General features: G+C 39.3%; 1 protein-coding gene across 4 annotated transcripts in view; it reads right to left on the bottom strand.

The window, feature by feature from the left end:
- Window positions 1-16,859, bottom strand: part of TNRC6B (trinucleotide repeat containing adaptor 6B) — a 217,381-nt gene that overhangs the window by 75,528 nt on the left and 124,994 nt on the right. For all 4 annotated transcript variants that reach the window (XM_084879087.1, XM_084879089.1, XM_084879086.1 and 1 more), the window contains one exon: window positions 2,553-2,640. In XM_084879087.1, coding sequence (XP_084735213.1) covers window positions 2,553-2,640 — 88 coding nt within the window. The remainder of the gene's footprint in view (window positions 1-2,552; window positions 2,641-16,859) is intronic.

Raw genomic sequence — 16,859 nt, 5'->3', positions numbered from 1 at the left:
CAAGCACAGCACTATAAAGAGAAACAGAAACAATTAAAAGCAGACAAAATCTTAAAGAGCGCAGCAACCTATCACAGCACCAAACAGTAATCAATATTCCTTTTAATGAAGAAAAGATAAAATACATTCCATAGGTTTAATGTGGCAGGATCATAGGCATTCCAATTCAGAAAATATCTCCAGTATTTTTTTTTTTTACAGCTGGCATTCATAAGTGAACTAATTTCAATAATTCAGAAAACTGAATTATGGGAAATGCTCTATCCAACAATGCTGGGAAAACTTGCAGTGTCCCTTTTACCTTCTATAGCACTGGCTGTGTTTGCCTTGAGTTTGTGCTAAATGGACAGCTCCCTCTGCACCTTTAACAGTGCTCACCTCCCTGAGCTTATCTGCAATAAGCTGGAACCACAGCAGGGATCCTTAAACCCGCCTCTCCCGGGGAGCCCCTACTTCCCAAGTGCTACAGATAGCGGTAACAAGCACAGGAGGAAAATTAATTTTGTCTCCAAAAAAGAATCAAAGAAAGCAACCCTGCCGAGCCAAAGCCCACACCAGGTGATGCTCAGAGGGGCGGGAAATGAGCTCAGACAACGGCCAGGGCAGAGGGGCATGCTCTGCCACAAAGAGAGCCTGGCAAGGGCTCAAACCATCTCTACTCCAACAGCCCAGGAGACAAACACTTCAGCTAAGACTTTCCAGCTGACAGCTGTCTGCCTTTTTTTTCTTTTAGCATCTCCTTTACCCTAAGCCCGAGGTCGGCAAACTGTGGCTCGAGAGCCACATGCGGCTCTTTGACCCCTTGAGTGTGGCTTTTCCACAAAATACCATGGCCTGGGTAAGTCTATTTTGAAGAAGTGGCATTAGAAGAAGTTTAAAAAATTTTGTCTCTCAAAAGAAATTCCAACCGTTGTCCTGCTGATACTTGGCTCAGTTGGCTAATGAGTTTGCCGACCACTGACTGCCCTAAGCAAATCCCTCAAAGCTGTGCAACACACTCTTCCCCAAAACACTGAGCAGGCCCATCAGATCCTCTCAGAGGAGGTTTCTTTATGCAATTATCAAAAGGCAGGCTCAGATAAATGACAATGCTGGAGGAGGCCAGAAGAAGAGCAAACCGCGGTGACTCTGAAGTTATTCTATAAGCTTGCTTAAGCAAATGGAGATTAATTATGATACAAATAGGGAAATATGTCAAGAGTTTAAGTGTTAGAAAATGTCTTGCCTTTCTCAATAGAGTAAACCCTTGATTTTGTGGAATTTGATTTAATGAACAAAACTTCTGGTCCATATGTCACATGTGAAAATCAACACCTGTTAGTTACAAAATGTTTTTAGCCAAGATTTGCTTGTAATTAACATGTTACTTGTTATTAATAATTTACTGTTATTTTTAACAAATTTTAGTGAATAGGTCCTATGTTGGAAAAAATAGCAGTAACTTCACTAACATAAATAAATACTACAAACCTATAACTATAGACTACATATTTAAATCAAGAGTCACGGCTTTTCAACAAAGTCCGGTGAAGGATTAGCACATCCTGAGCATGGTAATTGGTTCTATTGTCAAAGACTGAGACTTTCTGCAGTAGTTTGTTTTTTTAATAGTGTGAATGCTAATTTTATTCACAAATATGTATGAGCCCAGAATATACCAGTTTATTGGATAATAAAAATCCAGCATTCAATTCATCAGAGAGAACAATGTAATTATAAAAAATAAAAAATAAAAAGAACTTCAGGACTTAGCTTATAAACCAAATCTAGAGGAGGAGGAAGACAGAGTTTGGCACCACAGAGGTGGTGTTTTTGGAGCTCATCTGGTATGTTTCAATTGTCAATGGCTGTAATGATTAGTCAGATTACATGGCAGCTTATTAAAATGGCCAGAACTTTGAATTGGGCTTTGCAATTCCTTGTTGTGATATCTTTTTAGCCAGTAACAAAGGTTAACTACAAAAGAAAAAACCATGGGCCCTCACAGGACTGTGTCTAGTCCCCCTACCTCTCTACACCTCCCTTTGCTGCAGCTTCATTCAAGATGTGCTGTTCAGAGCTGCCTTATTCTAACCAGTTTCCTGGCACAGTTGACTGGTCCAGGCTTAGGCATCTGAGATAAGCTGGCTTCCTCTGTAGCAGTTTAACTTGAGCTGCTGATGTTCAGACCTGCACTAGGCCACACCCCAGCTGTGTGCATTTGTTTATTTGTGGTGACTAATAAATGCATGCATTACTAGACCTATTCAGTATAAATTTAAAATTACTATAATATATATAAAAAACTTTTCTGTGAAATTAAAATTTTCATGCATATTTAATCTTTATTACACAAATGTGTCTACGTAAGTAAAAACATGTAAACTAATTTGTCAAATTTTTAACATACGCATTCAGAAAAACCTATTTTGTTATATAACAGACTTTTGACTTTAATGGACACACCCTTGTCCAAATTAGCCCATTTTATCCAAGTTTTATTGTATTGTTTACTGCTGTTTTAATAAAATCAACTGCAGCACTATTTAATAGACTGAATTGAACAAACCCACCTTCTGAGTGGCTTCTTTTTTCTTTTTATCCTCTTTCTTCCTTTTCTTGTCTTCCATTAACTGTTCTTCCCTTTCTTGCTCCTTCTCTCTGTTAAAGTAATGTCAGACCAGAAAGTTAAATATCTGCTGGTAGATGGTGTGTAACGCAACAATTCATTTCTGTGACTGAGCAGAACACGGTTTTTTACTTAAACTGAAAAAATGCAAAAAACCTAATTTAGTTATCCCTAATTTTGATCTGTCACCCCTTTTGCAAAACATGACAAGTTTGGCTTCAAAGAAGTCCATTAAAGTGAGGTTTGTTTTTTTTTAGATCTTCCTAAAAGTGCGAGTGCACATACACAGACAATTAGTGTATTGCCATTCATCAAAGAACGTGATGTGAACGTATGTCAATATCCAATTCGCTTCTAGCAATAGTCTTCACAAGTAACATAGAATATATTAATTCAATTATGGCACAAAGATATTTATAATTTAGATGTTTCCCCAAACATTTTCAGAGTGATTAACATAATACTCTATGTCCTATATCTTGTGTTTTTAAGGCTGAGTGTCCTATATATCAGGTACTTTTTATTGGGTGAGCTCACAGTTGCATCTTCCAGGCAAAACCTGAATCAGGACAATCAGGTTTTGCTCCCCACAATTAAAAAAAAAAAGATACATAATAATAAATATTGTAGTTAAAGAAATGTGATGAAATCTTAAGAAACTAGGATAATGTAATTTATACCTCACATTTGAAAATTAATTTTAAAATTTAACATTTATATAGGTATGTCAAATTTAAATATTATGTGTCAACTGGGAAAAATGTATAAGCAACTATTGTTGTAATTTATAAGTTCAAGTCCAGATGCCTTGTTTATTGAATTTCTGAATTTGAAGGCAAGTTGGAGATCTAGTTCCCAGGTCGCCAAGTACCAAACAGTACTGGTGATTTTAGGGGATCAACACATCAAATTCCTGGTTTCACAGATATTATCTAGGAAAGACCTAAAAGTCACATAAATTAAAGAGAAACATTAAGGTGAAAGTTTGTATATGTGGCAAAAATCACAAAGATGGTTCCTGGAAGACTCAAGTTTGGGGAGTGGAGATCACTGTACCCACACAGAAGGAGCTGAGGACCAACCCCGAAGTGAGCTCTCATGAATATGCAATTAATGCTGCACTTACATAAAACAAACAACAACAGGAACAAAATGTTTATCTACATGTCAAGTTTTCGGTAGCTCTGTCCACGTTCACATTTTCTCCTTGTATAACCTCCGAGCATAAATATACAAAAGCCTAATGTGCACAATTCACACACTCAAGGTAACTTCCATGAAAACTTTAAAACTGCAATCATGAAAGAGATTTTATTGAAATTTCCTTAGGTTTAGAGCTGGATTTCTTTGGAGTCAGATTATGTGTGCATCGGTCTCAGTGTGAGTCTCCTGGTGAACACCCATTTGCAGCCATGCATTAAGAAATAGATTTACGAAAACGGGCAAGATGGATGGTGATCACCTAAGGCAGGCTGACCACAGATCCTGTTTTATTTTGGTTTCTAGAGCCTCTTGCTTCCTCTAGATGCAAGTGGAAGAAGATGGGGTTCCTCATGACCCAGATACTATAACTCGGTTTTCAGATTTTTAAAGTGCAACTGGTTACAGAGAAAGAGCAAACAGCTTGAATATCTCCTTCTTAAATATACGATGCTTTAAAAAGTATTAAGTTGCATTTTTCTAAATCTACTCTAATATTAAAAGTGCACTTATAAAACACAATGTAAAAGAAACGATAAGTCTTTAATGAGACACATTCTTAAAAAAAAAAACCCAACCTAACATTTTCAAGTGTTTTTTCCTATAAACAGGTAATTTAGGGAAAGGAATTAAAATTCATGTTCACTACAAGCAGATTTACTTCCAAAACAAACATTTTACCAAGCTTTCCAGGGACAGACTGTGCTTTCACTCTGATCTTTTCTTGTGTATAGTGGTAGAACTGAATCCTCTCTTTAAACTTCACTTCCTTCGGAAGAATTTATTTTCTAAAGCCAAACCCAAATTAAAAACCGGCATTCACTTAATAATGGATCACATAATGTGGGGTTCACCTTTTTCCTAACTGAGCTGTACTCCATCTTAGCTGCACATTAGCATTGTTTGGGGAGCTTTAAAATATCTCAGTGCTGAGCCAGAGCCCACGCTGGGTGAAGAGGGCATCCTTAAGGGAAGGCATCTTGGTGGTGGTGATGCACGATTGGTTACATAAAGGGCATTTGATCAATACATAAATATGGTTGAAGGTATGACTAATGGTGATGAGAGGGGAAAAAATGTTCTCTGTAAAAAAATAAAATAAAATATGAACAATTAAATAAATATATTAAGGATAGTGAAAGTTAGGTTTCTCACTATTGCAAAAAGGAGTTACCAAAATGAAGAGAGAGAATGCACCTTGTGGAGTTGGACCAGAATTAATTATTGGCATGAATTCATTTTTTTTTAAATATTCTATGAGCTACCTTCATGTTAATCACTTAGTAGCGCCTCAGTAATCAGATCGACTGTCATTGTAGCAGTGCTTGGGTTCAAGTAACCCTAACTTTACTTAATAATAACGGCCCCAAAACACTGGAGTAGTGATGTTAGTGATTCCGACATGCTAAAGAGAAGCCGTAAAGAATATGGGTTTAGTGAAAAGGTATATCTTGGAAGAGACATAGAATTTATAGGGTTTGGCACTCTCCACGGTTTCAGGAATCCACTGGGAATTTTGGAACATATCCCTTGTGCATAAGTGAGGGATATATTTGTGCGTGCGCCTGTACACACACACACACACACACACACACACACACACACACACACACTAGCTCTATTACTGAGAGGGCTTGAGGAACAAACACCCAAATCCCAATAAACATACCCAGCATCCAGATTTTGGCTTCTAAATACCATTATTCACTAAAGAAAAACAAAAACAGACTTCTTTGGAAAAAGAGCTAATCTGGAGATGAGGGCAAGGAAAGTACAAGATGAGCCTGGATTACTAGTCAAGGAGCAAGAAAATGTTCAATAAATGATGAGACAGGTAAAATGGTCATAGAAAGGCCAGCTGAAGAGGGTCCTATAAGCCAAACCTGGGAAATGTATCCAAAAGAAAAGCCTCAAAGCAAACAATTAAATCATTTAACAAACATACACCGATTACTACTGCAGCCCAGGCACTGACCTATTATAGCACTGCGGATGAAACACTGGGGGAGAGAGAGACAGCCCCTGCCCTCAGGAAGCTGACATTCCAGATAGGAGACAAAGCGAACAGGCAGTGCCAGGGAGCCATTACAGATGCCAAGAAGAATATCAAACTGAGACACAGACCAGAGAGTGACTGAAAGAGAAAGGACAGGAAGGGGTGGGCTACTTTACACAGGATGTTCACAGACAGCCTCTCTGAGGCGTTTACATCTGAGTAGAGACCTAAATGAGAAAGCGCTTTCGTGAAATTCAGAGCTTTTTTCCTGGGGGGTGGGGTGCTATACTTCTTTTCTCACCTCCCTCCATAGCAATAGCACCGCCTCTCCCCACCCCCCCCCCCCCCCGACACACACACCCTTCAGAGTTTTCTGCACTTACTTTGTAATAGTCCTCACTCATACCAAAAGAACTGGGCTTCATATTTCTTAAAAGCAGGGGTCTTCAAACTGCGGCCCGCAGAGGAGTCTGATCCGGCCCGCCAGGTTTTTTGGGCAGTGAGCGCAGCCGAGGTGTTACAGTAGGAATTAGTAGTTCATATAGTCCGGCCCCCCAGCTCTCTGAGGGACCGTGATCTGGCCCCCACTTTAAAAAGTTTGAGGACCCCTGCTTAAAAGGGTCCCTTCTCCCTCCCTCCCTCCCTCCCTCCCTCCCTCCCTCCCTCCCTCCCTCCCTCCCTCCCTCGTTCCAGTGCCTACTTGATGCCAAGCACTGTGCTGGAGGCTGAGAATTCAGCAGCAAACAAGATGCAGTGCTGCTGACCTTCCTGAAACTCTTAATTTAACCCTTTGCACTCCGAACCATTCTGGACATTGGCTACCAGCTACTCGACGCTACTTTGCGGCGGAAACGTGCGTTGAAATAACTCAATTCCCCGTAATCACTAATAAACTGCAATGTCCCCTGAGAGGGGACATCCGAGTGATATGCTAGAATTCCGATGTCCCCTGAGAGGGGACAGCGGAGTGCAAAGGGTTAATTATTTAATTAATTTAAAAATGTTTTTATTGATTTTAGATAAAGAGGAAGAGGGAGAGGGAGGGAAAGAAGCATCAATGGGAGGGAAACATCAATCGGCTGCCCCCTACTGGGGATTGAGTGCACAACCCATGTGCCCTAACCTGGAATCTAACCATGACCTCTTGGTACATGGGACAACACTCAACCAACTGAGCCACACTGGCCAGGGCTCAGTTTAAATTCTTAAATTGCTATATCTTGCTTCACAACCTGGACAACAGCTTCAGAGCAGGAACCTCTGTTCTTGCTCTGAAGACAGCTTGCAGTCCTTTGCTGTTTTCAAAGTACCAAATCTTGAATATGTGAATTCATGGCTTGTGATAATCAAGGTAGGAAGTCAACTTCTTTCCACAAACTAGAAAACCATGGCCAATGGTTCTCGAATTCATATTCCCAAGCCCGCCATGCCTCAAACATCAAGTAGAGGCAGGGTTGACAATTTCTTACTTGAAAGCAGTAATTGCCAATATGCAGATTAGAGTGAAAAGATGGGAAGAGCCTAAATTCAGCTAAACGACCAGGACTCATCTTGACAGGAAACTATGTTCAGCTATAAAGAGAACTGGCCTTTCTTTAAGATGGGGATAACTGGTTATCACAGCATCAAAACCCATCCCTCATGCTCTGGGGTCAGTAAGTGTGGCACCTTTGGTTCCAGTTTTTAACCAACTCCACACAATTGAGGTAGACAGAACTGAACATAAACAACTGACCCATCCAACGCATGAAACATGCCAGAAGCAAACCAACACTGTGAAAGAACAAGCTATTAATACATCAACAATTTGGATGAACCTTCAGATAATTATGGTAAGTGAAAAAGCCAGTCCCAAAGATTGCATATTGTATGATTCCAATTATATGACATTCCTGAAATGACAAGTGGGGTTATCAGGGGTGAGGTGAAGTGAGGCAGTGTGGAGATATATTGTATATATATGGGCAATGATACTGATTCTTGAGGTGGTGGAATGATTCTATATCTTGATGGTGGTGATACATGAACCTACATGTAATAAAATTGTACAGAACTAAACACACACACAAATAAGTACAAGTAAAACTGAGGAAACATAAATAAGGCTGGTGAGTTATTCCTAAGTCGGTATCTTGGTTATGATGTTAGACTGCAATTTTTCAAGAACTCGCTGGTGAAAACTGGGTAAAAGGCACATGGAATCTCTGCTACTTCTCACAAGAACTTGTGGATCTACAATGATGTCAATACAATTTTTAATTTTTAAAAAAGCCTCCGACATTAACTCATCTTTTAAAATTTTTGACAAGGACTTCTACTTTAAACAATTTTTAAATAGCTCTTTTTGAAAGCCACATAAAAGCCCAAAAGAATTTTAGAAATCGTTTAGTCCTGACATTCACAGAAATGCATTTCCAAAAATATTCTAGAAACTGTACTTTACTCTAATATGTTCAAACCGCTACAGTTTTATCAATCACGGTTCCTTGACTCAAGTACATTATATGATCAATATGATACCACGGGGGTATTTAAAATGTTCCTCTACCACATAATTCATAATATAATTCTTTAATAGTAATAGGAGCTATTATTTACTCTCAGCAGGACAAGTGCATCTGCTCAGTCAACTCCATCCCAAGCCCCTTCTGGTCTGTTTCCTGACTCCTTTGTAACTAGAGACTGAGATGTGATTTATGTTCTACCAATAAGTTGTCCTTGTGTGTGACTTTAACAGGGAACTGACAGGGTACAGGGCATTCATCCTCCCAGGGAGCATGGGAGAGGTGACGTGGTCCTAAAGCCGACACCTGTAACAGTGGTTTCCCTCCGTCCATGGTCTGGTTCCCAAGGACCTGTGAGATAGCACCGCCATTTAACAGACCCGTGGCATAAGTGACAGTGAATTCTTACTGTCTATATAATTAAGAACTCTAAACAGATTTGTTTAAGGTTTCCAAAGCACATCTGATATATGTGACTTTTATGGATAGTTATTTCCTTAAAAGACAACTAACTGTTAAGCTCAGCAATTTATAAAATAAGAAAATAACCGACACAAAATCATTAACAATCATAGTATTAATGATAGCGCCCACGTACTTGGGGTGAGGAAAATTACAAAAGGAATATAATGAAAAGAGTTAAAGTGTTCAAAGTATCCATTTGGAGTGTTTTTAATTAAAAATGCACACACAATAAAAGATAACATGTTGGAATATATCCATTCAGGCAGAGGAAATTACATAGTAGGGTACTCCAAATAAGTGTGTTGGTTTTGTCCTTAACATTTTCTCATTTGCTGGATCTGAATGAGGGAATTTAATGGGATGCTAATGTAATTTGCACATGATATTAAATTCGTAGACAAGGCCAAACAGCACTGAGACATAAAAATCATTCTAAGTCCTAGCTGGTTTGGCTCAGTAGATAAGAGCGTTGGCCTGCGGACTGAAGGGTCCCAGGTTGGATTCCAATCATGGCACATGCCTTGGGTGTGGGCCCAATCCCCAGTAGGGGACGTGCAGGATGCTGCCGATCAATGATTCTCTCTCATCATTGATGTTTCTTTCTCTCTCTCTCCCTTTCCCTTCCTCTCTAAAATCAATAAAACATATTTTAAAAAATCATTCTAACACTGAGTGACTTGCAGGAAGAAAAATTGAACATAGCTCTTCCTACGTATGGGTTACCATCCTATAAGAAAGACATTGGGGAAAACAATGCTTCTCAAGCTTTAACGGGAATCTTGTTAAAATGCCAATTCTTATTTAGTAGGTGTGGGCTAGGACCTACAACTCTTCATTTCTTTTTCTTTTTTTTTTTTTTTAAATATATTTTATTGATTTTGTACAGAGAGGAAGGGAGAGAGATAGCGAGTTAGAAACATCGATGAGAGAGAGAGTCATCGATCAGCTGCCTCTTGCACACCCCCTACTGGAGATGTGCCCGCAACCAAGGTACATGCCCTTGACCGGAATCGAACCCGGGACCCTTCAGTCCCCAAGCCGACGCTCTATCCATTGAGCCAAACCGGTTTCGGCACAACTCTTCATTTCTAATACTAGTAAGCTACTCATCCCTGGACCGTACCTTGAACTTCACAGGTATAATGCACTTGGGTTGTTTCTTTCCAAGAAAATATGGAATTGTAGTTACGTCTTAAAGACAAATAACCTCATTAATATCAAGCTTATACCTCGATATTGCAATCTGTGTTTCAGTGCCAAATTTTAGTGTAATCTTTATAAAGATAGTATATTAGAAGGCAATTAAACAACTAAAGAAGTACAAGATATGCATGGAATTCCTTTGAATTAATAACATTAAGAATAGTTAGGACCAAATCCATTCAGGTAAAATAAAATCTGAATGACAGCATATGTAAAGCATCAGTAGTTGAAGGGTGCCATCAACTGCATGCAGATGTCAGAGATACCAAGCATGAAAAAGAAGCGAGTGCAGAATCAATGAAATATAGCTATAAGACTTTTGCACACACAGCTTCTGACTCTTTCCCTCTTCCCATATTTTGAGGCACATGAAGAAATGACCTTATTTGGAATTACTCAAACCAAATAAAGTAAAATTATTTATAAAGTAAAATTATTTAATAAAGTAAAAAAAAATGTATATTTAAAATAACTTGATTCACTTTCAGAAATACCATGTGGCAAGAGTTGTAACCAATAATTGGGGGGATTTTTCCCTGAAAGAATTTCAAGGTTACAATGCTGCCCGAGGAACATCTCATTTGAAACCACAATTCTTCTATCTTACACACTCTTGCCCGGTAGTCCAGCAATCTGTCACAAAGGAAACTCCTGAGCTCCTGTTCAATCATAATGTGGCTGTGCAGGAAGTGCTTTGTGCTGCCTTAGGAACTGTCTCCCTACAGCTTCCAACCACTGGTCCTAAGGCTTCCCTTTCAGACGGCAAAGAACAAGTCTTCTAAATATTTGTAGTCATCCATCACGCATCCCTGAGGCACTCTCAGTTCCGTCAAACATTCCACATCCCCTAAACATGTTCCAGTTTGTCTACACTCATCCAGTTATTTGAATGGCAAGAGTTGTAATCAATTAATACACAGAGTAGGCCTGCTACTTCCTTGTCCCAGATAATAACATACCACTGCCGGTACTGTCAAAAAACAAATTTGCCTTCTTGGAAGTCATATCTTATTGAGTTAAAACCTCCCAATCCCAGTATTCTTCACAGTACTGCCAAGTCAGTTCATGATCAAGTGCGGGATCTTGCATATATCTCTATTAATGTTCTCTGTGATCACCACCTACTAAGGATTTCCCTGCATTGCAGGGAAAGGTCTGGAGCTGCGTTTCCCAGAATTCCATTCTCCGTTAGTTCTAGGTTAGCTGCTGCCAGTGAGAGGGACCCACCTTATATTTGGAAGTCAGAAAAGAAGTCAATATTCTCTGCAAATAGTTGTAAGCAGATCACATGGGCATCAGTACACAGGACTTTCCCCCTTTACAGTAGCTTCCAGGTGAGTTAAAGCCACACTGGCACTGCAGGCAGCTGAGCTCAATGCCTCCCTGGGAACCTAGCACTCTAATCTCATCAACAAGAACAGTGGCCTCCTTGAATTTTTCCTCCCAGACTTTCTAATAGTTGTGTGAGCCTTTAATTTCATATATTAAAACCTTCCCTTCTTGAAAAAAATGCAATAGATTTTACCAAAAAATCTACCAGAATTATCAAGGCTGTGGGATACAAGATCACATATAAAACCAATTCTATGTACGAGCAACAATCAGAAATGGAAAAATTTTAAAAATCTTACGGTAGCATCAAAATTAGGAAATATTTAGCGATAAATCTGACACAAAAAGATGTATAATCCCCACACATGGAAAACTATAAAATGTAGCTGACAGAAAAATTTAAAAACCTAAATAAGGTGAGAGATAGACTGTATTTATGGATTGGAAGACTCAATATTGTTAAGATGTCGATTCTCCTAAAACTGATTTGTAGATTCAAAGTACTCCCTATCAAAATCCTGATATGACTTTTCGGTAGAAAAGCTCCTTTTCAAATTCATAAGGATCCAGAATAGCCAATAACTTCTTTAAAAGAACAAATCTGACATACAATCTGACACCCATATTTATTATAAAGACACAATTATTAGGACAGACTGATATTGGCACCAAATAGAGAAAAAGTTCAATTGATAGAAAACATTCCAGAGACTGACACAGAACACACAAATGACTTTCAAAAAGGATGCCAAGGCAATTCAGTGGAGAAAGATAGTCTTTCAAGGCAATTCAGTGGACAAAGATACCCTAGTCTTTCTTATTTTTTCACCATTGATTTTAGGGAGAGAGGGGAAGGGATGAAAGAGAAAGAGAGTGAGAAAGAGAGAGAAAGAGAGAGAGAGAGAGAGAGAGAGAGAGAGAGAGAGAGAGAGAAACATCAATCAATCCGTTGCCTTCTGTACTGGAATGATGCTCCAACCAACTGAGCTACCCCAGCCAAGGCAAAAAGATAGTCTTTTTGACAAGTGTTAGAACACTTGGACAGCCATATGTTAAAAAAAAAAAAAAAAAGAAGGGGGGAAACCTTAATCTATACCTTATACTTTATCCAAAAATTAACTCAAAATGAAACACAGACCTAAATAAAAAACCTAAAACAGAAAAGATAACACATGTTTCTTATAGGAGAAAATTTTTATGATCTTGGGTTAGGCAAATTATTTTTTAGATATAATACCAAAAAAGTATAATCCATAAAAGAAAAAAAAAATGACAAATTTGACTCATCAAAATTAAGAAATTCTGTTCTTTAAAATATATTGTTATGAGACTGAAAATATTTGCAAAATACTTATCTGATAAAAATTTGTGTCAAAGAATTACTGTACAAAGAACTCTCAAAACTCAATAAGAAAACAACCCATTTTTTTAACTTGTCAAAAGATTTGAAGAGACACTTCACCAAAGAAGACATACAGATAGCAAATAAGCACATAAAATGATGGTCATTATTATCAGTCATTAAGGAGGAAACCAGATTACAGCCTCTATGAGATTATATCATACACATACTTACTGAAATGTCCAAATATAAAAAGAATGACCATACCAAATTTTGGCAACTGAAACTCTCATGAGAAGAATGTAAAATGGTACAACCACTTTGGAAATGTTTAGCAGTTTCTTAAAGTTAAACATACACCTAACATATGACCCAGCCATTCCTAACCTAAGTACTTACTCTAGAGAAAAGAATATGTCTAATATAAAGACTTCTACATGAACATTAAAGCAGCTTATTTATAACTAGAGGCCTGGTTGCACAAATTCGTGCACAGGTGGGGTCCCTTGGCCTGGCTGGTGATTGAGCTCTATCAGGGGTGCTGGCTGAATTAGGGTCTATGGGGGAGGGGGGAGAGGGAAGGGGCGCACCTGCTGGCAGGGGGAGGTTAGCTGTGGGAGGGCACTGACCACCAGGGGGCAGCTCCTACACGGAGCATCTGCCACCTGGTGGTCAGTACACATCATAGCGTCTGGTCATTCTGGTCGCTTAGGCTTTTATAGATGGCTGAAAATTAAAACTGCTCAAATGTGCACCCGTAGGTGAATGGATAAACAAAATACAATGAAATCCTGCTCAGCAATCAGGGGAATGAACTGTTGATTCACATAACATGGATAAACCTCAAAATAATTAAGCTAAGTGAAAGAAGCCAGACAAAAGGATTGCACATTCTATTTGTATAAAATTCTAGGAAATGCAAAATATTCTATAGGGACATAAAGCAGGTCAGTGGTTACCTGAGGGTTGGGAGGGACAGGGAAAGGTGGGAAGGAGGGCTGACCAGAGACTGACCAAGGATACATTCATTGTCTTTGTATACATAGTCCAAATTTTAGTGGCTACTGAACACTTTAAATATAAGCAGTTTATTATACCTCCAAAGGGGCTAAATTAAAAACAAAGAGGAAAAGAAAAAGGAAGGAAAGATTTCCTACATGGAATACCTAGAATGACCTCTGTTTTTCTGACAGAGCCCTGACTGATACACCAGTACAGGGAGATCTCTTTATCAGTTGAAATTTCACCCTGGGTGTGCACACTGTTCCCTAAGATGGCAAATCTTTAAATCGGAGCTTCTGCATGGATAATGTTCCTACAGCGTACTGTTTCATTTTTAAATGCAACGAAGCCTCCAGTGAAAGAAGGCTTACTAAGTCAAAATCTGAATCTTAGACCTTTCCTTTTCCCTTTCATTGCTCTAACATGCTGGATCTCCATAAACCATGGCCATCTTCACTGGGTTTTCTCATGAAGTTTCTTTCAATTGGGTACACCTACATGACGTTTCTGTGTTGTAACTCTGAATCAAATTTGCTATTATTGTAACCATTTTTGTCATTTTACTTGCCTTACACTAAGCTTCAGTAAGCTCAAAGGAACCCTTAGTCTTACTGTGCTAAAATTTGGTGAATAAATCTTTGTAAACACTATCTCCTATCTTACTTCTGAAAGTACTTTCCCATATACTACAATTAACATGCCAGGCACCTAAAGACAGCCTGAAATTAGTAATTTTATAAATATCCAAACAGGCCAAGGAACAACATCATGATCAGGATATACCACATACTCTAATACTTATATCCTGGAACCATTAAAAACTATATTTAAACCTTAAGGGCCAGACAAACCCACAAAAGCACTCTTCCCTCAGCATACAACAGCAAAGAAAGCGAAAAGAAATAAGGTATAGAAACCTAAGCCAGAGCTTTGGAAATCACTATAGAATAGTGATAAAATAGGATTCCTGAGCAGAAAAGAAAACGTTTATCAATCAGAATCCACATTTGTGAAGCATGTGTTATTTAGAAGAATTGACAACTTATTAACAGTAGATAGTGGGGCTGCTTTCTTTTTTATGTAGCTTCTCCCTCTTTGCCTGCTTCCACGCATAATAAGACATAATTGTGATATTATAAGAATCTATACTAATAAAAGAGAAACACGCAAACTGACCGTCACTTCGCTATTCCCACCAGCCAATCAGGAGTGAGTATGTAAATTAAGATGGTGGTGGCCCTGCCCTTGGGGGGAGGGGGGGGCGGAGGGAGCTACAGGAGCGGCGCTCCACTCGAACTGAAGACTGAAAGCGGTGCAGAGCGAAGACCTGGGTCCCGAGTGCTGCAGGAAACCGGGTGGTGGCAGCCAGGGGAAGGAAGGCCTATTCGTGCAACAGGCTTCTATAATAAAAGCCTAATATACTAAGTGTCTTGTTGACTGGTCAGACGTTCAACCAATCACAGTGTAATATGCTAATGATATGCTAAGGCCACTCAACTGCTCACTCTGACAGGGGGCAGACAGTCAACAGGTTGACCAGTCACTGTGACGTGCACTGACCACGAGGGGGCAGATGCTCTGACCAGTAGGTTAGCTTGCTGCTGGGATCCGACTGATAAGGACTGAGCGAGGCAGGCTGGACATGCCTTGGAGCCTTCCCGTGGTCCCTCCCTGTCCCTGATCGTGCACTGATGGGATCCCTCAGCCTGGCCTGCGCTCTCTTGCAATCTGGGACCCCTCAGGGAATGTTGGAGAACCTGTTTCTGCCCAATCCCACAGGCCAGGCTGAGGGACCCCAAATTCATGCACTGGGCTTCTAGTAAGTAATAATAAGTGACATTTGATATCTATTAAGATTGCTAGCAATTCAACCAAAATTTCAGCAAAAGGCAATAAAGCAACTGAAGCATGACATTTCCAAATGCACTGAGGAGTGACTCAGTGGCTAGGCCATCAATATGTCTGAATTGCTTTAAACATGTCTAGCCACACCAGGGCTTCATCACTGAAGAGGCTGATTCAGAAGCCTTGGTCTGAGGCTCAGAAGCCTTGATCTGAGGCCCAGATCCCTGTGTGCACTCCCAATGGAGAAGTATGGAAGGTTCTGGAAGGTCGACTGCACACCAGCACAGGGGAAAGGAGTTGGGTAGTGTGCATACCCTCAACTGGGAGCTGTTCCTCTCACTCTCTGGATCCTTTCTCTCACTGACTAAGCCACTTTCTCTCCCAGGGCTACACTCGTACACACAAGAAATGGGGTTAAGTAATTAGATCATCTCTGCCCATTGGCTCACATCTGCCCATGGGGCTGATGCGTATGCCACATTGGCCAAGAGGCAGGTAAGGTCAGAAGGGTATTGTCAAAATGTGGCCCATAAAGGAAAAGTAACTTTTGCACACCTTTCTGGATCTGTGTCTTAAGAAAAAACAAAGCATTTTGTGAAAGAAATTAAATGGAAAAGACTTGGACTTTCAGAGATCACATAGTACCTACTGCAGATAGTAAGACAGGTGGCATGTAAGCCTCCTGATTTCACTGCACTGCTATTATCTTATCAAGTTTGTGCCAGTTATTTTAATTCTGGAAACCCTCTGAGAAAGGGTGTTATTTGTGACACCTTGGTATTGAAGAAATTAGCAGAAAAGGAAATCAACTCTGAATTCAGAGTTCCACAGGTGACAGTTGTACCCTACTTCTCAATGGCTTTAATTTGCGCTCTATTTTCAGAATAGTAAAAGTGGGAAGGCGTGTTCTTGTGTGCCAGCAGTCAGCATTTAAATTTAGTAACCTCAATGATAATAACTGAATTACGTTGAGGAAAATGTGTATTTATAAAAAATAAGCATGTTTAATGTTAATAAGTAACCAACTACAGAGTACAGCTAACTCATGAACTTACATGACTTAATTCTCCAACTAAAATTATACACCATTGGGAATGTGACTTAAAATTTTAAAATAGTATTTATATACAGCCTTTTGGTAAATAGCGAAGCCTACATGTACTTGTGTTTAACTCTTCAGGATCAGATATAAGGTGCCTACCTCCATTTAAGATGATATTCAAGTTGGTATATATAATAATACAGTTTTGTACCTAATTTCTACTTAAGTATCCCGAGGAAAATTTTTAGAGGATGATCTATCATTGTAATCTTTAATAAATAATATCAGTAATAGCTATGTGTAAATATGTTTTTCTGAGA

The sequence above is a fragment of the Pipistrellus hanaki genome (assembly GCF_964339955.1).
Source record: "Pipistrellus hanaki genome assembly, chromosome: 3".
Taxonomy (NCBI): Eukaryota; Metazoa; Chordata; class Mammalia; order Chiroptera; family Vespertilionidae; genus Pipistrellus; species Pipistrellus hanaki.
The sequence above is the reverse complement of the archived record's forward strand: the minus strand, read 5'-3'. Positions and strand labels throughout refer to the sequence as shown.